The sequence below is a fragment of the Crocodylus porosus genome, unplaced genomic scaffold (genome assembly GCF_001723895.1).
Source record: "Crocodylus porosus isolate Cpor-Errol unplaced genomic scaffold, CroPor_comp1, whole genome shotgun sequence".
Classification (NCBI taxonomy): domain Eukaryota; kingdom Metazoa; phylum Chordata; order Crocodylia; family Crocodylidae; genus Crocodylus; species Crocodylus porosus.
The window spans coordinates 9,055,737-9,079,446 of record NW_017728916.1 but is presented as its reverse complement, the minus strand read 5'-3'; the positions used below and the strand labels follow the sequence as shown (position 1 = coordinate 9,079,446).

The window sequence follows — 23,710 nt, the reverse complement described above, 5'->3', positions numbered from 1 at the left end:
GTGCTAATAAGCATGCATTGTACAGACTTGATTAATTGAGTCTGCTAATTAGCATGCTCCAGCAGCCTCTGTGTCATGTGTATTGAGCATCCCCATGGGGGGGCATGTCAAATGAGCTTTAGTTAAAGTGCCGTTGCCACCATTTTGAAGTGAAGGGTGCTGAATACATGCGGGATCCACTTTAATGAAAGTGCCTCCGCATCCCAAGAGCACGTGTATAGATGCCTGGCTTTTTGGTGATGCTTTAATGCACATTAAAATAGGCTAATGTGCATTAAAGCGCACGTGTAGATGCACTCTTAGCTACTACATGAAGGTAAAATGCAGCACTGCATTGTAATACTACATAGCAGTTGTGGATGGGAACCAGCCCAACTGGAATTGCACTGGAAGTAAGTGGTTACAAATTATATCCCAAATGTGGAAGGGGCTATTATGGGGGTTTAGCAGCAGTCGCTCTGTATGGGAGGCTGTTTCCTTGGGACCCTGATGGCAAGGTCATGAAAATGCAGAGAAGATAGTTTCATAGTTGGTCGGGTTGGAAGGGACCTGGACAGATCATCAAGTCCGACCCCCTGCCATGGCAGGAAAGAGTACTGGGGTCAAACGACCCTGGCAAGGTGATTGTCAAGCCTTGTCTTAAAGCCCCCCAGGGTAGGAGCCAGCACCACTTCACTTGGAAGTTGCTTCCAGATCCTAGCCGCCCTGACAGTGAAGTCGTATGTCCTGATATCTAGCCTAAATCTCCCCTCTGCCAGCTTGTGACTGCTATTCCTGGTCACTCCTGGTCATACTCAGGGGAACAGGGACTCCCCCAGTGCCTGCTGGTCCCCTCTGGCTAGTTTGTAACAGGCCAGTAGATCCCCCCTCAGCCTTCTCTTGTGGAGGCTGAACAGGTTCAGGTCCCGTCACCTCTCCTCGTAGGGCCTGCCCTGCTGTCCATGCGAGTGGCCTCCTCTGGACCCTCTCCATGCTGCCCACATCCCTCTTGAAGTGCGGCGCCCAGACCTGGACGCAGGACTCCAGCTGTGGCCTAACCAGTGCCGCACAGAGGGGAGGATCACCTCCCTGGACCTGCTCGAGATGCGTCTGTGGATGCATGACAAGGTGCGGTTGGCCTTCCTGACTGCGTCCCCACACTGCCGGCCCATGTTCATCTTGGCATCAATGATGACTCCAAGATCCTTTTCTGCCTCTGCCCTGACGAGAAGGGAGTTCCCCAGCCTGTAGGTACGGTGCTGGTTCTTCCTCCCCAGGTGCATCACCTTGCACTTGCCGGTGTTGAATCCCATCCTGTTCTTATCCGCCCACCCCTGTGACCTTTCTAGGTCTGATTGCAGTCTATTCCTCCCTTCTAGCATGCCCACATCCCCCCACATCTTAGTGTCATCTAGAAATTTGGACAGGGTGCTATTTACCCCCTCATCCAAGTCACTGATGAAGATGTTGAACAGTGTGGGCCTGAGGGCTGAGCTCTGGGGGACCCCACTGCCCACGTCTTTCCAGGTCAACAATGACCCGTCCACCACTACCACCACTCTCTGGGTGCGGCCCTCCAGCCAGTTAGTGACCCATCTGACTGTGTAGGAATCAACGCCACAGCCCTCAGTTTCTTAATGAGAACAGGGTGAGAGACCGTGTCGAAGGCCTTCCTTAAGTCCAGAAAGACTACATCCACCGTGACGCCTGCATCCAGGGATTTTGTGATCTGGTCATAGAAGGCCACCAGGTTGGTCTGACAGGACCTGCCTCTAATTGACCCGTGTTGGTTGCCCCTAAGCATAATCTCCCCTGCTGGCCCCTCGTGGACCAGTTGATGACCAGTAGTACCCCCAAGGCATGGGATGACCAGGCCTTTCCGTAGCATAAGGAACTGCCTAATTGCACTGACTTGGGGACTGCAGACACCTGGCCACGCATCCTGCCTGTCCCTCCTGACTTCTGTGCCACCTGCCATGCTCTGCCTCCCCCAGGTCTGCACCATCCTGTGGTCGATGAACTCCAAGGAGTTTGTATCTGGACATGGCTTTACCCAGAACCAGCTGGTGGTGTGGAAATACCCTACCATGGCCTAGGTCACAGAGCTAAAAGGTAAGCAGCAGCTGTGGCTGGAGCCAGGACCCTGGGGCACAGGGAAGGCCTTTCCTGTGCCAGGGCCCAGATCTCCATGGGAGCAGAGGTGAGACCCAAGTGCTGCTGTGGAGCCAGCTGTCCAAACAGCTGGGATGCAGCCTACCCCCACGTGAGTGGGGCAGACAGATCTGGGGCGGTGGGGGGTTGGCCATAGGTAGAGGCTTAAGGTGGGTCCTGGGCGAGTGGATCCCTGACCATGCTGCTCCTCCCAGGTCACGCAGCCAGAGTCCTGAACCTAAGCATTAGCCCAGACAGCTCTATGGTGGCGTCTGCATCTGCAGATGCGACACTACAGCTCTGGCACTGCTTTGTGATGGACCCTGTGAAGAAGAAAGAGAAGGAGAAAGCAGGCACTGCCAAGAGCGGCATCATCCACCAAGGCATCTGGTGAAGGTGGTGCTGCCAGCACGGGGACAGTGTACAGTGTTTTAATGCCAATAAATACCGTAATCTGCTTTTCACAGATTGTGGAGTCAGTGACCAGCATGTAAGGGAGTTGGGGCTGCAGGGTCAGGACCCTCACAGGAGAGGTGGTGTTGTGGTTGGTGGTCTTGCTACTGCCCCTATCCCAGTGCAAGGCCGTGAAATAGTCTGCACTGCCCCAGACACACTTCAGCTCCGTGGTTCTCAGCCAGGGTGTCATGGGTCCAGCCACCTTCCTGAGCCAGGATCATCCCTCCCCAAACCATGTCCTAAAGCAGAGGGACCCTAGCAGCCACCATCCTGTTGCGGCAAGGTTGTTTAAAATGCACTCGAGAAACCCCATGGGGAGGATGTGCCCTACAGAGGGAGGCAAAACCCCCAGGCAGTACCGCTTTGTCCATAGGGGGAAATTTCTTCCTAACCCTAAATGTAGTGATTGGTGTGAGCCTGAGCAGAGGTACATGACCCTCTAGCCAGGACCCTGCAGGATTGGTCCCAGCACGGAGCATTGGCACAGTCCAGTCCCCATCCCCACCGTGAGCGCCAGCCAGTGCCTCTGAGGGAGGCTTGAAAAAACAGCCTGGATGCATATAGCAACAAGAAGGGGAGAGAAGCCTTCCTGGCTCCAGGCAGTAACCAGTAAAGCCTAGGAACTACACCTAGATCACCCCCAGCCAATGGTGCCGACCTCTCGAACGCCAAGTCCACAAGTTCCCTGGGAGTCTTCCCCTGCCTCCGCTCTCATGGGGAAGTGTTTCTTGATGTGCGCTCTAAGTACGTCTCCGCTGCAGCTTCACCCCGTTGGTCCATGCCCTCCTCTGCAGCAGGAGAGAGAAGGGGCTTTCAGTCCTCTGGCAGCCCTTCAAGTATCTGAACACTTGTCACGTCCCCTTGTCAGTGCCTTTTCCAGAAGCTGAGCGTGCCCAGCTCCCACAGCTGCTCCTCGTCTGGCTTTTTAATGTCCGCTCCACTGCATTCCCTGCATCCACCCAAGTAGTTACTTGGTCAAAGGGGGAGATCGGGTTTGTTTTCATAAATTCCTGCTGGTGGCTTGTGATCAGCCCTTCGTCCTCGAGGTGCTTTCCTTGGGTCGCCTTTGGGATCTCCAGTAACCCCCAGGTACGGAGGTGAGGCTAACTGGCCTGTAGGTCCCCAGCTCCTTGGAGGGGTGCAACATGGGCCAGGTACCGAAGGATGGGAAAAGGTCAGTCTCCCAGGACTTCCTGTACATCATTGCCAAGGGCCAGTTCCTTCAGGCCCCTGGGATGCAGCTCCTTTGGCCCTGACTTGAGCTCTTCCAGAACCACCAAAAGCCCCAGCTGTGTCTCTCACCTTGTCCCCCCTGCTTGTCCCCTTCCTCACCCAAATCATCCTTGTTAGATGTCTGGCTGCAGCTTGATGTTTTTGCGACAACAGTCGAGGCAAAGTGGCTACTGTTTACAGAGGAACCACAGCTTCCTTGTCCTTCTTTTCTGGCTGACCTGTGTTCAGGCTATAGATGCTCTTCTTGTCTTTATCATTCCTCACCGGGGCAGCTTGTTCCTCAGCTTTGCCTTCCAGACGTTGCCCTTTCTCGGTGTTAACGGCACCTCTGGATCACGCTTAACGCTGTCCCAAATTGGTCTGGAAGTGGGCAGGACTGTTGTTGTGTCGGAACCACATTCAGGAATACTTCCATTAAAAAAAGATGCTGGCAGCCAGGGATGGAAATGTCATCTGTCGTCATATTTGATGATTCAGTGCTATTTGCAAAGCCAGCTGTCACCACAATGAGACTGATGTGATTTTTGCCAGGGTTCTCGAGATGCTGATTGTGCCTTTTTAACTTCTGTTGGACTAATCCTCCTTGTGAGACTGCTTTCCTGGGGACTTTCTAGCTGTCACAGTTCTCCTGGGATTAGGGTTGCAGTGCCAGGTGTAAGGAGGGAGGCAGCAGGGGGGCTTTTAAGAGTCTTCCTATCTGTTAATAGGTTTCTTTCTCCGCTACAGTTAGCAGGGGACTTCTAAGGGCAGCTCCGGTAACTGCTTTGAAATTATGGCATTGCTCAAGAAGAGTTTCCCTTTGAGCTTCTGAAATCCAGTCCCTTTGTACTTTCGGTGCCGGCTGCTTTCCATTATACTCGCCCACAGAATCGTCTGCTGGCCAGTGCTGCTCCTATATTTTTGGTTTCGTTATCGGGAAGTTTTAATCTTCAGAGCACTTCTTAATTCATTTTAGAGGCCAGTTCAATTTATGGCTTAAAACTGAAAATAGATTTGAAGCCTGTGGGAAGCGTTTGGTTTTGACTAAGCCAGTGCCTACTTGCTGCAGTTCCCAGGTGGCTTTTCCCATGCGTGGTTGTGTCAATCATTTCAGGATCTAGAAGGTCACGTGAGTGGTAAGGTATGAAAGCAAGGACCAGCAGAAAGAAATAATTTTGATCATTGTGGAGAATCTCAATACAAATCCTGTCACTCCACCAAAAATATCTGTGAAGCTTTCTTGGCTCAATAATTTTAATATTTCAAGCTTTTAATGGTTTTATTGCTGACTGGGAGAACATCATCTGAAAGCCACTGGGGGGTTTTTCCGATCTATAAATGCCTATTGTGTTGCCTATAGAGCTCGGAGAGCCAGTGAAAAATTTTTCATGATTAAATTTTCACAATGCAGCGCCCAGTTCTGGTCCAACAATTTTTAGACTTATTGCGCACTGAAGTGTTAGATGGGATTTCCAGGAGCACCTCTGGAGCGGATTCTGGAGCCCGAGTCCTGTTTCCAGAAATGTCTCAGGTGCAGAGGATGTAGCTGAAGTCTCAGGGAAATCCCTTAGATGCCCTTGAAAGTTTTTTATCCCTCTTCTAGGTTCGAGGTGGAGGAGGAGGAGGCCATGGATGAAATAAGGCAGTATCAGCCATGGCTTTGCCCCTCGTAAGCACAGTCGATGCATTTTAACACTGTTGGGTTGTTAGGGTCGTGCACCTGCAATGGGGAGCTCTTGTTTGTCTCACCTGGCAGGAAGGATGCTCACTGCTGTTTATTTTAGGATGCCATATGGGTCCAGATGAGTGCAAGGAGTTTGCATGGGGAGACGCTGCAGCAGGATCTTCTCCAGGGAACTGCAGCATCTGGGAAGGTGGAGCCTGTAGCAAGGGAAGCACATGTCTTACACACCCTGTGCCCAAGGTCTCCCAGTGTTGGGGTGGGCTAGTGGCTACTGGAGGCTCTTTTAGGGGATCCTCCAGCCCATTGTGAGGCCGCGCAGATGGGATGGGGTTTGACACCATGGATGGGTGAGGCTCATGTCCCATGCAGCTGCTCGCATGGGTGTGATGATGCTTCATGTGATTTTTAGGCTGGTGTGGCCTCTAAGGCTCCCTCTTTCTTGGCTTTCGGCATAATAAACCCAATTATAGTTGCTCTTGTTACGTGTGCATCACTAATGGCACGCCTTTTAAGAACTCTGCCACGGAGACATCTGAATTTCCTATGGACACGTTCTCATTTATCTTGCTTTTCGTTCCTTTTAGGATTAAAAGAGTTTGTGGGGGGGGGAACACCAAGCCATTTGTTTCTCCTGGTTTTGGCTGGGAACTGTGCAATATAATGCTAAAACGTTTTTGCAGAAGACCACTGCTGAATAATGATCAAAGCTGTCCGTATAAAACCAAATGAGATAATGGCACGTGTTGCAGACGTGTGATTTATAGGGGTGCATTTTGTTTGCTTCATTTAGCAGATTTTTAAATAGCTCCATTTCTCTCTTCTTTTTTTTTTTCCCCTCCACCCTCCGTCCTTTTAAGTGGAAAAGTTCAAGCCTCTGATACCTCGTTCTGTTTGAATAGAAATTAGTGACGTCCATCCAAAAATAAGTAGCTTTTGAAGATGTCTTCAATGCACGTGATGACCGGTGCTTAGAAAACCCTTTGAACCCAGTTGGTTTCCTCTCCAATTTTCAGCTGAGATCAGTGGGAATCTTTTCCTTGACTTCAGCAAGAGCTGGCTCATCCCTTTGGTGTCCTTCTTATCCCTACCACTTTGTGCTGTTAGAATAATAATAATAATAAAAAAAGACTTTCTAAGGCTACAATCTTTTTAAGGGAGATGATCATGCAGTTCCCACTGGGTCTGGTTTGACTTCAGGTTACATCATGCATTATGTATAGCGTGGGCAAGGTGCATGGAAGTTATAAACAGCAGGGTGCCTTGCAAGCCTTTCCAGCGGATGTCAGACAGAGCTTATGAACCCAGTTTGGTTTAATGAACGCTGCTTGCGAGGCTGAGGCCGTGCCCTCTGTCTGGAAGAGGAGAGTACAAGTGTATTTGTGGTACGGTGCACCTTGGCCCTAAGGTATTTTGTGTTCATGTGCTCTACTTTTAGTGTCTGAAGTTAACTTTCACAACCGGGGATAACAGCAGAGGAAATGGGTCTCTGTAATATCAAGCAAATACATGTCCAGAAATGGCTTTATTATTCAGCTCTTTGTACAGTATTGAACTACCTTTGCCACATTAAACACCCTTCTCTTCTCCCCAGAACTTACCCTGGCCCTCCACATCCCCCAGCCCGTAGACTTGTGTTGTCGGCAGGGGTGGGAAGGGGGGTCCGTTGCATGGCCCAGGTACACCCTGCAAGCACGTAAATGCATGAGCCTGGCCGTACCCCTGCGAGTTGGGTTCTGCAAGCCAAAGTTGTGAAGCATCAAATTTTGCTAAAAACGAATTTAGGAAGAAGTGCTGGGATTTGAAAGCAGATAAAGATTGGCATTTAAGGCCACAGCGAGGCCCTTAAATGCCAATATATCATGCATTTAAGGGTTAGGGCTTGGGTTTCATAGCACCCAAATGCATTGAGTGCTCAAGTGGCTGCTTCCCCCTGGAAATTTTTCTGAGATCACTTGGCTTTGTAAGAAGCCTGTTTCCAAACAGGTAGGTGTGTGTGGATGGGGTTCAACTCAGAGTATTTCGGTGCCTGTGCACCTGGTGTGACTGTTGGTGGTACTGAGCCCCCACTGCCAAGAAGAGCTGTTTAGGTGGGCACCTCTGCCAGCTAGGCCCCTCACTGGGGTCTCCAAGCTTTGCTCCAATTTAAATGATGATCTTGGGGGAGATGCACAAGGAAGAGCCATGCTGCTACCGATCCATCTCACCCACCCAATTCCTGGTGGGCAACTTTGTCTTCCCTTTGCTTGAATGCCTGCCCGTGCGGATGCTGACCTGTTTTGGCCCCAAATGAGCCCAAGGGGAGGATGCTGGCTCTGCAGTCTTCTCCTGGTGCAGAAATGATAGGAGCCCCTTTCTTCTTACACAAGGGCAGAGCCTCTTTCCCCTGTGCACTTGAACTAACAGCATCTGCTTTCCCCAGGGGTGGAAATGGGGGAAGAGAGTATATCAGGATATCTTTATATATTTACTAATGGGCTACATTTTGAAAGATGCTCAGCTCTCCCTCATGGCAACATTTCTGTGGTTCTTGGTTATTATAGCTGCCGGCTCCTAAAGCCTCCATTAACACAGATTTACTATTTTAAAAAAAAAATCTCCGGTCCATTTCCTTTTTCCGAAGGTTTCAACCCCTGTTAAGACCTGCAGCTTTGGACTGCCAAACTCATGTTCATGAATATCCATCCATTGATGCCTTTTACGCTTAAATCTCTTTTGGCCTCATTATGTATGACTGAAATTTCCACTAAGAACCTCATCCGAGGTCAGTCGTGGGGCATCCTTCATGTTAACCGCTCTGAGTTTACTTCCAGTGACAGTAACACCCAGGAGTGTTGCTATCTTAACATATAACTAACTCTCCCATTAGCAATGCTGGTGGTTGCACGGGGAACAACACAGAAGCTGGAAAGCAGCTCTCAGCAATGCGGTGCCAGCTGCCTGCTTGCAGTGGCAGCTTTTTTTTTTTCTTTCCTGGTCCTTTAGAAAATGAACTTCTGGGTAGCAATGAATATTTCACTTGGTTTTCCATTCCTTACAAGTGTGCGGCTTCTATGCAGCCCTATAAATCACCTTGTTTTTTCCCCCCCATCCTACTGTGAAGCGGGCTGTGTTCCTGGGCATGAACGATGCTGTATGCAAACAGATTGAAATGAAATAAATTCAGAAACCCCCCCCAATAACCTCATGGCCTTTTGGCAGCCCACAGCCCTGAGTGCAGAGATACGCTGCCGGAAGAGTTATAGCCATCTCTCTCAATGAGTCCCAAGTGCGCTCAGAGTTTCTTTTGGTGTCCTTTTTCCATCTCTTTGCCCACATGAACTCTCTTAGGCATGGAGTCTGTGCTCAGATGGGTTCAGGAGGGCAAAGTTTTCCTCTTGCTGCATCTTTCTTTGAAGGGAGCCTTTGGCTGCAGCCTGGCTTTGGGTTTATCCCTTCCTGCTACGGTGAGAGAGCCATTTCCATTTTAAAAGGCAGCAGCTGCTGGATTTAGCAATTACTTATGCAGGTGTATCTTTCCAACCTAATCAGTTTTCACACCTAATTCTCCAGCGTGCGCTCTTCCCTTCTAGAAATAATGTTGTTAGGCAGTGACCTGGAGAGAGACAGCGAGCAGCACACAAGCACTGAGCTGGGTGGGAAGGGATGGGAACTCATGGGGCGATTTTGCATTTCTGGAGTTGTTTTCTCTGCAGACCTGGCTTGCCCTTAGCCTGCCTTTTGGAGGTGCATTGATCCGCGCCACTGGGTTAACACACCTCATGCTGCCAAGCTGCAGAGCAGGTACTCCCGCAGATCCTTAAATAATTGTCCTTCCCTACCTTCCTCATCAGTAACAGTCTAATAGTCAAAGGGAAGGAAAATGGATGGGCTTTGGGCAATGCTCTTTTTATGTACGTCTGACCATTATCTCCTATCAGTAGAGTATGGTACACTTTACGGGCTGGATCCAGTGATCAACTGAGCACCTTCACCTCCTTCTCCACTTGGAATTAAGCCCATTATGGTATTGAGCCCTGAATCCTTAATGCTCCTACAGCTTCTGCGGTTGGGCTGTGGTTTTTGTCATTTCACTGAATCCCATGACTTGCCATTGTCTGAGATGGGGAAAGGGGAAAGCCCTGCTGATTTACCCAGGCCATCAAAGCCAAGCACTGCAGAGGCGGTGTGTGATGGCAGGTGGGGGCGTCCGGTTTATAGGCACTTGCTTCTTGGCATGAAATTGCTGCCTGTGAAGCAAACCACGGAGAGACCAAGAGCCATGGAAAGACCAAATCTGAGTTTGCTTGATCTTCTCAGACCAGCATAAGGTAAGTTATTGGAGGTACCTAGAAGGACACACAAACCTGGAGACAAGGATGGCAATATGCTGATGGGAGCAAACAGGTTATAACTCTGCTTGTAGAAAGACTGAACCAGTTGGCTGAGAACTGGTGTTACTTGTACCGTCTCGTTGCATTTGCCTGATACCCCAGCCCTGCTTGGGATTTAGCTCAGTTCACCTCATGTGAAACCTGTGTATAGCAAGGGGATCACATCGGTGCAGCTCAGGTTGTATCTGGGGTTGTATCTTCATGGTAAAAGGCCAGATCCTGCCCACAGACATGCCTCTTGAACTTAGCTCGGATGCATATGGATAGAGCTGCCGTGGGGGAAGTCAAGGGAAAGCCCCACACCTGCACTGAAGTGCAGAGTTTGGCCCATAGTAAGCAGGTTGTATTAACATGAGTTAAGTTTTCAGGTAGGAGCTAGGATGTCCCACAACTTTTCAGCCAGCCTACAGTCATGGTCGGCAGCGGGGTCTGGGTTGTGTTATGCATGGTTTAAACAGGGACTGTGGGTACTTATTATAGTTGTGGCCTGACATCTTGCAGCAGCCAGAGAAAACGCTACAAGGGTGCACTGAAGACCTCAAGGAGATGGACTCTGGCACCAAGAGCTGGGAGGAACTGGCTACTGATGGACCCCAGTGGTGCCGCAACCTGACCCAAGCAAGCAGCCCGCTTTGAGATGAAGTGTATTGCCCTCAAAGCAAACGAGGAAGGAAAAGGAGAGGAATTGCAGCCTGCTCCCCCCTGCGGAAAGACCCACAACGTCTGTGGCTCAAGGACTGGACTCTTCAGTCCCTCAAGACCCATCGATGAGCTATGGTAGAGATCATCCTAGAGTCGAGGGATTGTTGATGACACTGGATTCTTACCCCATTACTTGGATTAGCTTTTGTGACTCCTTCGCTCGTATGAGTTTCCTGCTCGGTTCCTTGCCCCTCCATCCTCTTCCACTCCCTGGTCTTTTGTATTCCACTTTCTTTCTCCTCCTTCCGCACTGCTCTGTGCACATCCTTTCATGGCGTCTGGTGACATGAGCTTCAGCTCACAAAAGTTTGGGCTTACCCATATGTGCACGTGCACACTTGATTAGTCTATAAGGTGCAAATTTACCCTGCCTTCAGTACCCCAGTGGTTAGGGCACTTAATGGGATGTGGAATATCCGTGTTGGGATCCTTTGACCCCTGCTGACTTCCTGCCCCTGGGGCAGGGGGCTGGACCCGATGACCTTCCGTGGTCCCTTCCAGCCCTAATGACTATGAAGTCTATGAATACCTTGGTTTAAGCACAGAAATTGAATCTGGGCGAGTAGGGACTTGAACTCAGGTCTCCTTATCCCAGGTGACTCGTTGTCCTAGGTTTCACTAAATGGACGGATGGAAAATCCCTGCCTTGCTCTTCTTGTTGACTTGCATGGGTAAACCCCTTATGTGCCGTGTTCCTCCCAAACTAGAAAGGGTGCAGGCGTCTTATGTGTGCATCCATTAACTCCTACCTGCAGCAAGATCCCTCTCCGCAGCATAAGAAAGTTTGTGGCTTCCCGCACGAAGGGTTTGTAAACACTTTGATCTCTTCATTAGGAAAGCATTAGGAGGCCAAGTGTGATGTTCCAGTTGGCCAGCTGGCCAGTTGTTTTAAAAAAGTGTTAATACAGACGATCTTTGCTCTGTCAGTATGGCTTGCTGAAGATGTAAGCGTAGAGGATAAGTATGCGGGGCTTTGGTCCAGAAACTCTGTCCTGATCGATGTCCCTTACTAATAACCAGGGGTGACTGTGCCACGCACCCACTGTGCAAAGTGAACCGAAGCTAAGAGGATGCTTGTGCAAACATGTTTAAAGTATCCGATCCCATTTGTCCATCTGACCTCCTTTTCTTTCATCTCTGGATCATTTAACATTGATTTACAGGGATTGGCTGCTGACAGTCAGGTTTATTACTTAGTTGGATCAAGTGAATAAAAGTACCGTGATGAAGCAAAATCCTTTCCCCAAGATTGTCTGCAGACAGTAGCCTACTGTTGAACGTATGAGTCACTTTATGTATTAATCGGCTGTACAATGCAGCACTGAAACCAGGTTGAAAAATGTGTACCAATTTCCTTTATAAAGATATTTTCAATCAAGCAGAACATAATCTGATGTTGTATGCCATTCTGCACTTCAGTTGTACTAACCACAGTACACATTAAAACAAGATGTGTCACAACAAAACCAAAGCTTGAGAAAAGCCCTGAGGATACAGGCATCTTTATAAAATAAAGACTTCCATTTTCAATAAGACAGATTTTGTCTTTGAAAACAATTAATTCCTTTATCAAAAAGTAAATCAATCTAATGGAAGTGTTTTTATACTTTGCTGTGTTTTGGGTGTACTATCTCCGTACTGACCTTTTAATGGTGTTGGACTGGAACCAATTTTAAGAAAAGACGTTTTTTATATTCGACTGGTACCTTCAACCTTCAGAAAAATCAACAGGAAAAAATAAAACCTATGGAAAAAATACTTAGGGATTTGATAAGCCCCTCATTGGCTCTAGGTGAGTTAAATTGATCAACCTCAAATGTTTCTGTGTGAGAGATTTTTACTGTTTCCCATTTTTCCCAATTGCCACACTTATAGCTTCTAGCTGGGGCTTTATTTGGAAACTATATCTCATTGTAATGGGTAAAAAAAAGAAAACGGAGCCCTCAAAAGATTTATTCAGAAAAATGCATTTTATATGTTTGTTTTACTCATTACTGTGCCTCAAGTCTGGAGATGGTAGTGCTGATATGCAGATTGTGATTGCTCTTTGTTTCAAATGGAAAACAAATTATTTTAATTATTACTTTACAGGCATTAAAAGCAGAAAAAGCAAATGAAATCATTTTCAGTGCACAATACTATTATTTTATCTAGAAGTTGACATTTAAAGATGGAAAAAGGGAGCAAGGTGGGAAGGGACCATTACACTGAGTTTGCTTCTGTGGAGAAGATAAAATAATCAGGGTTACATTCATTTTAAAAAGGACAATTAAAGCAGGACCAAGAATGGTGAGTGCTGAATGATTTTTGTCTCTGCAGTCTCCTCCAGACAAGTGCCTCGCCCCAAACCTCTTAGCGCAGGGATGGGCGAGGACACTTTATAACAAAAATTGTTGTTTGTGACATAAAAGCCACTGGAGTGGTTTCAGAATGAGAGTTTATTGGACTATAAATCTAAAAAGCTACATATATCTGAGAGTGCAGATATGCATATATTACAAAACTGAAATCTCTTTGTACTTGCCTGTAATGAAATGGCCAGCGCAGACGAGTTTCGCAGGCAAACCACACTTGAGCTGTTTTATATAAATATGTACACTTGCTATTAAGTTGCTAATAGATAGAAAGAGAGAGAACTAATTAAGAAGACAGGGGTATCATCAGTAACTCTTTCACTGTGGTTTTATGAGCAGTAATTTGAAAGGAGCCTTATTAAAGTCATTGATGAACAAGTTAATGCTGCGTTTCCAAGAATATTGCCCTTTTACCCAAAGATTATATTCAAGAATAAACAGTGTACAGTAGCTAATTGTGAGCTGCCACATTATAATGGCTTTCTGCTTCCAAAATTGGATGTCTGTTTTAAAAAAAACAGAAAGAGAAAAAGGCCGTAACTTTTTAATTGTTTCTGGAAGCTTATTTCTAAAAGAATCATTAAATCTCCCCAACACTTTGTGTTGAAGAACTTGGAAAAAGGGCTGGACCTAACGACTGCAGACCTGCTAGAGCCGAGTTGTATGACCTACTTGTCATTGCTGTTATTAAATAACCTATTATACTCCACTTCCAGATGTCTGCCTCATATTTCAGAATGAAATGAAATTACAGATATCTGCCTTTCCTCTTTAAATTAAGCCGCCAGGAATACATTCAGCTTTAGTTGGGGAAAATCCAATTGTTTCATTTATAAAATGCCCCTTTAGTGCCCTAGGCACGTAGATGATGCTGGCTTAGAAATGCACAGGGCAGCTCAGCAATCTCAGGAAAAGCAACTTGTAGACCATGAGCTTACTTGCTTTTGCCTAATCCGACTCTTCTGTCTCCTCCTTTGCTCTTCTGCCCTTCTTTATGCTCCTAGAGATAGGAGAAGGCCTTCCTTGCTCTGTGTCCCCTTAACCACCACTCCTTCCCCTGCTAGCAAGAGGCAGACCTCCTCCTTACCTATATAACTTCGCTGCTGGCTGACTTCCCATGCATTCAGGTGGTCAGCCATAGCCACGCTCCTGATGGGGAGGAAGAAGTCAAGAGAGCGGCGTAGGCCTTTGTTCTTCCTCTGATGCCTATAATACATTGCTGCACAGCCATGCTAGAAAGGATCTGAACCTGCAACGTGTTTAATTACAGCTGATCAGTGGGGGTGACGGTACAGCCCTTAGTTTGGGTCTAATAGTACCAGGCAAGGTAGAAAATTATTACGGGACACTTGTTGGAAACTCAGTAATCCTGTAAGCCAACTTCTTCTTATGCTTTATGCATTGCGATATGGGTCTGACTCTGCCTGCAGAAGGGGTCCTTAGTGTCGCCAAATACATCGAGTGTTCCAAATCATTTCCTATTATCTTCAGAAATAAGTTTCATTTCTCCATGGCCAAAGTCTCTAGGGACTGTAACAACAAGCAGTAACTTAACTAGGGTTGGGTGAGTGAGGCACCAGCTCTAGGCACCAATTTATGGAGAGAGGACTCCTTGGGAACCCATGTTGTTCCCATTGGTCCCTGGCATCTGTGACAAACTTTCTAGTTATGCCTCTGGTTATGACAGTGGTGGTCTCTGGCCTAGCGTGCTTCATGTTGAGTTGGACAAGATGTAGACTGGAGCACTTGGCCTTCTCAGAAGCTTTGCCCAAGCTAAACTCTGAATTCTGCAGACATGGAAATGAGGAAACATTGCATCTACATGAAGTTCCTTTTATTTAAAAAAAAAAAGGAAAAAAAAGGAAAAAAACAGGTTCAACTCAAATTGAGGTCACAGTGCCTATAAAGCGAAGTCCTGGGGGTCCGTTGGATGCTAAAGTGGGCCCAGAAAGGAATGGGGTGTTGGGGTTCCCCACCTGCCTGGTGAAGCATGGATTGAGAGAGGATGAGGGAACCTCTGGAAGGAGTTGCCTCTCTCACGGGGAAGGATAACCTAAGCAGGAGTGGAAATCGAAAACGAGTCTCTCAGCGAGTTAAGACCTGATGCAGTGAAGGAAAAAATGAACTTGAACTTGCCCAAGGTTTTGAGACCTGAAAATGCCCCTCATTCTCCATGGTTTTTTGGACAGAACTTCCTTGCTTGCGTAGGTGCTGTAATAGGATGGTTCTGCAACGCCTTTCATGCCGTTAACCTTTTAATTCTTCTTCTAGCATCAGCACAATTGTCTTGCAAATAAACAGAGCGCTGTAATGAGCAGCAGAGCCCTGCGTGCTTCATGGCAAGTTAAATTCAGAGCAGCCTGTTCCTTACACTTGAGGAACGAAAGCCTTTCTAATTAGCTGCTAACATCTAAATTGTTAACGAGGAAGGGAGTGTGACTAAGCCCATGTCAGTGCCTGCTGTGCTTACGAGTATACTGGAGCCAGAAACGATTATGATGGCAGTTAACCCAAAGCTGCATCTTGCAGGCAGTTATTTCTCAGGCCAAACTCTTGGTGAGGTCTGGCCTCTAGACACCTGTCCGGTCCTAGATGAGGGTCAGACATTTCTCTTTATGGACCAATCCCTCTTTCCTTGCCAAATGTCTTCAGAGAGAAGACCTGGTTCTTGAGGTCAATGTGATATCTTTTTTTGGACCGACCGAGAGAGAAGGACGACCTGTAACATAACCTGCAAAGCCTTTGGGCCCAGTCAGCTATATTAAAAATATCAAATCTTCTCTTCTTGCATACCTCTCTAGTCCTGCCTCAGTCTGTGGGACCACGTTGATGGTCTGCATAACCTAGTAAGATGCTGCTGAGCAGCGGTGATGTACGTTAGCCGCATGCGAGAGGAGTCATTGTGCAAACTGGTGTGGCAGATGCAATGTTTTTTTAAGCATTGGTGTTTCTGTGCATTTGACATGTTTTAGCGTTGCATTATTTATGCCTAATGCATTATTGAACGTTACGTTATTCGCCCTGGGTGTGAGGAGTAGGTCACTTCTGGTGGTTCCTGATTCACTATTCGAGTTTTTCAGGTGTCGTCGCTTGCGCGAGCCTTGCGAGAGAATGTCTGAGTCTTTGCGGTTGTGACACTTGGAAGTTTATCGGTAGCGTTTTAATAGTCAGTTAATGACGAGTTGCAGGGGAATGTCTTAGAAGAAGGCATAGCAATATCACACTTGGTTTGTTCTTTTTGTTGTAGCGGTTGAGATGGGAGAGGGAAGCGCCATTAGTTAGCTAATAATGATGCGCTGCTTAAAATAAAGGGTTATGGATTAATTTTTATGCCTATAATCATATTTTTTGTTGGAGGAGGGATGCGAGTGGGGAACGGCTGTCTCTCTCATCATCGTGACAAAATGTATATAATGATTACACGCACATAAGAAGAATGGTTAGCCTCGCTAAATGTTTATTCACTTCTGTTAATCAGTATTCGTTTGAGAGAGTGCCATGCAGTTTGTGGGAAGCAATGCAATCAGCTGAGTAGTGTGGCAGATTTAAATCAGTAATAAAAGCCCTGGGGAAATTAACAAGACAAAACATTAACCACAGACTAAACATTAACATATATTAGCATTTTTATTACACCTGTAGAAATGGCAAATGTGCTTGGTTACTACTATTAAAAAGTTTATGTTCTATACCATATAATTTCAATGTATATTTTGTTTTAAACCTTTTAGAATTTAATTAAACTGATTTCGACAGCAGTACTTGAGTAATAGATTTCCGGTTCACTTTTATCGTAACTTTAAACACGAGGAAGTCGCTTGTTTTGTGTTTACAGTGCTAATAATACAGGTGACACTTAATAGACTAAGTCACTAAAACAGTGCGGGAAGAAAGTCTGCACTGAACAAAAGTTTAGTTTTATAGAAATTTCTTGGACTTCTATCAATGTGAACAAGCCATTATTCCAAGGACACTGAATTGGCTTCTTTCAATATGGCTCACTTTCTTGAAGTCTGTGCTAGTCAATTTATGCATGTAGGTGAAGTCTCTATCAACTTGTCCTTTCAGATACAGTATTCAAATCAATTATACCAGTTAATCGCTTTTCAATTTAATGTGCAGTTTCTCTCAGGAGAAACTCGGGAATAGGTATAAAATGACATACGTGAACTCCAGCGAACAGAGAAGATTGCAAAAGGTAATCTTTAAAAATGAGGCCATCCCCTTGAGGAAAAGAGTACTGCATCTTTGTGGAAAAAAAGCATCCGTAAGCAGGAGAAATTCACTAAGAAGACAAATGGAAACTCCATGTAAACTTTAAGCAAAGGTCAAATGAAGCAAATGCACCTCTAGAGCAAAATCAGGCTCAAGTTCTGAATAAAAAATATAAAGCAGCAAACTTCCAACAAGCCACTCATTTCAATTCCAGGGGAAAGTTGATTAATATATTTTTTTTAAGTTCCTAGAAAATTGTCTTTTTAAAATGTGCTTATTCTCCACAGTGACTCTCAGCCTAGCTTTGGGATCATGCATGTGTTGTTTTGCAATGATTTCCATTAAGAGTAACCAGAATGGCTTTCTCTCTTCTTTCTTTCTTTTTTTTTCTGCCCCCAGACAACCAGCTCAGATTGCCTTCTGATCCGATAGCTGAGTTGGGGTCTCTCTGGCTCCTAGGCTATTGGTGTGATCCAGAGCTAAGTGAAATCAAGGAGAGTCTTCCCTGCTATGCACAGAGCCAGGTGCAATAGGGATGGTGAAACACCAGCCACTCATTTCCTGCCTGCAGTCTCACCCTAGACCATTGCAGAGACTCTTTATAAGACCATAAACACCCTCCTTAGTCTAACTGCACAAAGCTTGACCTTCCCTTCTGAAGACAGGCTCCTTACGAAGCTTCATAGGTCAGAAGATGCCTGCTCCTGTCATCGACGAGTCCCCAAAATGCCCTTGGATGAGAGAGGGTGTTGGTTGTAGCCGTGCTGGTCTAAGGGCGTAGGCAGGCGAGGTTCGTTGGGTAAATCCGATATCTTTTATCTAATCTGAGTTGGTCTAATAAAAGATACCGGATTTACCCAACGAATCTTGTCTTGGACGAGAGATGCTTCCATAAAGGTTGACTGTGTCTTTGGACATCAGTGTTGTCATGATGAACCTGGCGTGTAGATAACACCACGATGGGATGAGGCACTAACAGAGCGGTCAGGGTAGTTGTTAGAGTGCAATTGCCCCTCAATTGGACTAAGACTAAGCTTTTATTGTTTGGAAATCTTGAGACAGTTCCTTTGGGGTAGCACGTGCCTCTCTTGAGCTGATCTCGGGAAGGATGAACCCTTGGAAAAGCCTGTTGCAGCGTTAGCTGTTCAGTTGGAGGGACAAAACTTTAGGACATGATTAGATTGCCACATTCCCCAAACGTGGAGCAAATGACCGGAGAAGCTAATGACATACTAAAATAGAAGCTAACCTTGATATCAGGGTGGTGGAGTATCATTTGTGTCCCGGTAGTTGTGTGGTGTCTCTTACTCTAGATGAGCAGAAGACTATTTGTCTGGCTTGATAGCAGTGCTCCACTGAAATTTCCCCAAGCTCCTCTTGAATTGATGGTCCCACTAAAACCAGGCCATTTGATTGCTTCCCTTCCCTTCCAGCTGTGAACAGCTAGCTGCTTCCTGGGTGCAAACCATATTTACAGGTGTGCAGCAGCCAGTCCTCTCCCAGAAGAAGAAGGTCTTAGGAGGATGCTGAGCTTATTGAATTAAATGTGTTCTCTTTACAGCTTGAATTTCAAAGTAGAGGTTGGAGTGAGGCCAGGTTTATGCTCAGTAGTTACTACCATAATTCGTTAAAAAAGGAAGGAAAAAAGAACAAAACCACCAAAATGGTAGAAGGTGGGGTTAATGACCTCCTTTTGGTCCCCATCCTAGAAAAGAAAGCATTCGACCTTCCTGCACAATATCTCCCACACCTAGCTGAACTACCTGTGTCTTTGGTCTGGGCTTATGCCAGGGGTGAATCTTACAGGGGACCTAGTGAGGTTTGTGTATGAACATTAAAGAGCTCCTGGAAGTCATGGTCTCTGAAGATCCCTGCACGAGTCGCTTGCCCCTTCTGACATATCGCATAGGGCTGAGACAGTCAAACTCTCCCAGTTCCAATGGGTCACCTTAAATCGGCATTGAAAATATCAGCCCTAAAGTAGACCTTGGGCCAAGATAAGACGGGGCATTAGCAGAGGGATTCCACCGAAGAGTCTATCTCAGTCCTAAGTCTCTTATTTTTATAAAGAAAATTGGGGGTAGGCTGATGCAAACCCCTGTATTGTGCGGGCTGAAGTGATACCACCAGGCTTGCCAAGCTGGAGCTCGCTGCATATTTTTATGGTGTTCATGATGGATATGCTGTTGTTTAGCATTTTTAGGGTGGAGGAATCCAGTTTGCACCTCCGGGCAGCAAAACCTTGAGCTTTCCAAGGCTGCTTTTCAAACATGCAGATAGCTCTGAGCTGTCTCCAGTCGTTCCTAGTAGGCTTTGTGATGGCACAACCATCCGCGTATGAGCAGCTTACAACAGACTCGCTTTGCACCCCAGAAAAGGGAGAGCGCCTTTAGGAGAGGGTAGTGATACCTCGGGCTTGCACTCAAATGACTCCTGGTCTCGACTGGCAGGTTTGTCCACTTGTGATTGCTCTGTTTCGGTGTCCTTGGGCCTGTGGGGTGATGAGCAGCTTTGGGACTGAGGACAAAGAGGATCACCTTGAACACCAGACATCGCTTTTGTAAATCGTGAACAACTGAGGGCAAACAAAACCATCCTGAATAACTGATGATGTTTGTATTAAAAAACTGAGGATTTTTTTGGCTAATCTCCCGATTTGTGGTGCAGGGGTAGGTGAATGTGCGATTTTGCAAGTCTTGGGTTTTGCAAGACAGAGAGAGAGGCTGAGGAAGGTGTAGCTGAGCATGATGGAGCGGAAAGAGAGAGAAACAGCTGAAGAAACACCTCTTTGCCAGCCTGCACAGTGAGCGCTCCAGCCCTGACATCCCCAGCTGCAGCCTGGCGCCAGTGACCACGTCTCCCCCCACTCCTACCTTCAACTAATAATGAAGGCTCCCGGCTCCTGACTTATCTGCTTCCCTTTGTTGCCTTGGAACCTGTGCAAACAAACTCTGCTGCTCTTGATAATGAAGGAGGTGACATGACTAATTCGCCTCCCTCTCTGGGGTGGGGAAATAATAGGATGGAATTAATTTGTCCTCTCTGCTGACGGCGGCTTCGGGCTATGGGCTGCTTTTTGGCCTCAAGTGGGTTGCTAATTGGTAGTTCAGCTGGCTAACTTTAGTTCACCGTGGTGCTGGAGATGAATGAGGTGGACCTGAGCGTGTTGATGTAGATGTGGGTCCTGGTAAGATGGCCAGCATTTGGGCCCCATTGCTGAATAAGAGCTAGGATTTGGATGGCACTTCTGGTAGGAGCGGCTGAATGGGGAAGGGCAAGAGAGCCGGGCTCATAAAACTCCATCAAGTCAGCCCTCCGCCTGACAAACTCCCTCCTAAATAATCCTCGCGGAGCTCCTGTGCAACCAGTAACACGTTATAATTTAGGAGGCAGGTCTGGAGATGGAGGGGAGGAGAGCACCGAGGCGGGCTGAAGTGAAGTTGGAGGCAGGAAGCCATTCGTTATTCCTCCGTCACGCTCCCGCCAAAGGATAAGGAGCAGATCTATGTGGGTGCAGGTTTACAGTAGCCCAGGCTCTGACAGGAGGTCGTATGTCACCCGCCGCCCGCGCCCGGGCTGACGGAGTAGCTGCTGCTTGAGGAGGCTTTAATGAGGCAGTTGCATCTTTTGTTTTCCCCCCCTGGCTACTTCGCCCCGTTATGCAGTCGTCAGGAGGTTAATGAGCTAATTTGTGGCCTTTGTATGTGCCTATTGATCAGACCCCAAGCCACAGCAGACGGCTGCATCGTGCAACATGGTTACGATGCACGGTGCTTCAGATGAAATGCGACCGGTGCCCGTGTTCCCGGTAGGCGTTGGTATGGCTTGGCAGGGCTGCGTGAATCCAGCTACAGGGCCAGTCCGTAGCCACTTCGGGGCCTGGGGAGTCTCTGTGCATCCAGGAAGCTGAGATGAGTCGGCTTGCAGGGAGTTTATGGGAAACATAGGCAGGGTAATGCCCCGCAAAGGGTGCACTAGGAGGGGTCCCCGATTTGCATGAGCAGCTGTGACCCTGCCCGGCAGCTTCCAGTTTCAAGTTGACTCTTAGTCCCGACCATCACAGAGCTGCTATTAGTGTGCTACCAACGCCTTGGGTGCAGGTGGACCTGCAACACCGGGCCTGTACTGGTCTAGCCCATCTCACATGGGGGAGGTTGTGGTTTACTGCATTGGTGCAAAGGGTCTCTGCCAGTAAAGCCACATTCCCACCCAGATCACCTTGCTTGCACAGCACACCTGTATTCTTGCACGGGTAAACTGTTCCTAGTCTCGGTGGGGCCAGAAATGGCATGGCTGGAGACAGGTTGGGGACTTAGCTCGCCTCGCAGATCCGAAATGCAGAGGAGCATCTCAAGTGGTGCTGCTGTAACACAAGCACCATTTAACCTGTTGCTTGGGGATTCAGCCAGCAGTCTGCCGGGTGCGGTTTTGACAAGTGATGGAGGGGTGGGAATCACGCTTGCGCTGTCTTCTTTCCCGCGTGGCAGCCCTTCTCTTCAGAGCAGCCTGCTCGGGAAAGTTTTACTAGCAATTCTCTTGCATGTGCTTGATTCAGTCGTGGAGCAAAACACCAGCTCATGTAAAAGCCGAGCCTGAGAGCGATCCAGCCCTCAGCCGGGCCAGGTGGTTTTGGTGCTGATTTGCACCAGGAAAGTTAGCTTCCTTCTGGAAAGCAGAACTTGGTATTTCAAAGCAGGAGATGTGCAATGCACCCTTGGAGACTTTTCTTTTCAAACCCGTTGTATGCTCCAGAGCCTCTGCCAGGTTGGTGCAAGGAGTAGACGGACTTTAATCCGTGTGCTCCAAGTGCTTTCACTTTTAGAAGTCAATCCCAGAAATTTCTCCGTTTTTTTTCACCCCTCCTGTCAAATGCACAACAACTCATTTCCCCCAGTGACTTTGCACAGAGGCACCCTGAAAAACAATGGCCATCAGGTTCTTCCATGCTGTCAGTTTTTTCCAGGACCTGACCCCGTGTTTTTATTTGTCTGATTTTTCAAGAAGTCCCTTGGCTCTGGAAGGTGCCTTGATAGGGCCGAGGCCAAGACTTTGATAGCTGATTTTGTGCTTGTTTTTCAGATTAGCCGGCTCTGCGGCCGTTCTCAGCAGAGGAAGTACAGGTCGGCCGCCTACCCCGAAGACCCTTTCATTGACAAGAAGGTCCTGAAGCTGGCTCGGATCGAGCACGAGGAAACGCTGTCCAGCAGGAGGAGGTGAGGCGGTTGCGACTCCAAAACGTATTTTGTTGCATGAGCGTTGTGCGTCTACCCGGCTATGGCATGAACGCCAGTGTATTTTCCTTCTGCATATAAAGCCATTTCCACCTGTGCTTTAGGGGAGATAAAAGGGGTGGTGGGGGGGAAGGATGGAGAAAAGAATGAGGTGCAATCCAGAGTCTCTTCCCAGTGGAGATGGTTGCGGGGTCCTTTGACAGTCGGTGTTCAGGGGAGCTGGCTGAGACCCCCTTCTCCCCCCCCAGGTGTGAGCAATGGGCTGGAGGTGGGGAGGAGACAGGAGCACCAAGACAAACTGGGGAAAGGAAGGAGAGAGAAGAAATGAGGACCTTGGGATGGCACGACGGCTAGAAGCACCATCGGGCCCTGCCAGTTGCGGGGCATTAGAGGCAACTAGTCATTTGGCTTTTTCCGGGCACTGCTTTTTGGGTCCATGCACACATGCATGTAGAGCATCCTTCCCTGCCCAAAACCAGCACTCTTTCTATCGTGCCCAGAGGAGCTGTCGGTGCAGTAGGGGTAGGAGGCAGACATGGCAGCTCAGTCGCAGATCCGGCTTGACTTTGGCTTTGCCCATGAAGGCAACCGGCCTCCCCCAAGAGATGTGTTAAAAATAGACAGCAGCAGCAAGACGTGTTGGTTCCTGCTGAAAGCAAGCATGCAAATCATCCGCGCTGGTTTTGGGCAGGAAATGATGCTCTATGTGCATGTGTGTATGCCCAACTTTGCTGACTCTTTACCAAAGCTTGTTTATTGGTGCAGAGGTAGAGATAAATTGCAGTGCAGATGCCTGAAAAGCTGCATTATATACCGAGCCCCATCAACGCTGCAGGGGGAAAAGGGAAAAGCAAAAAAACAGAGGCAAGAGACTCATATTTCACAGCCTCTGTGTTTATTAGAGACTGCGAACACCGGCTGTGTGGATCTGATTAGGGGTGAAATGCTGCCTGCCTTCGTAGAAAAAATAAAAATAAAAATGCTGGCTCTCCCGGGTAACACTGAGACATCTTGTCTTTGTTTTGTCTGCCCCCAGGTGGGTTGTTGGTACCTCACAACTGATCTTTGCAGGAGCCTCGTGAAGTGGCTCAGCCACTTTTAAAATCAGCGCTGAGAGGCAGCACAGGCCGTGGTGGTCAAGGGGTTACGGGGATGACGGCAGCACTCGAAGGCCTTAACCAGATTTGGAGGCCTCTGTGGTGCTTGGTGCTGTACAGATACCCAAGAAAAGCAAGAACCTGCCCGGAGGAGGTGGCATCCCTAAGGAGCCCTGCTGCATGCGCACTGGCTTCAGAATTCAGTACTTACTTTGGGGTCCGATGCACCTGCCCCACGCCTGCAGTAATAGGAAGAGCA

General features: G+C 47.7%; 1 protein-coding gene across 1 annotated transcript in view; it reads left to right on the top strand.

Moving 5' to 3' along the window:
• GPC3 (glypican 3) overlaps positions 1–23,710 on the top strand; it is a gene marked incomplete at its 5' end in the record, with an annotated part of 211,097 nt that overhangs the window by 112,146 nt on the left and 75,241 nt on the right. Inside the window, one exon of the mRNA XM_019536170.1 lies at positions 22,203–22,336. Coding sequence (XP_019391715.1) covers positions 22,203–22,336 — 134 coding nt within the window. The remainder of the gene's footprint in view (positions 1–22,202; positions 22,337–23,710) is intronic.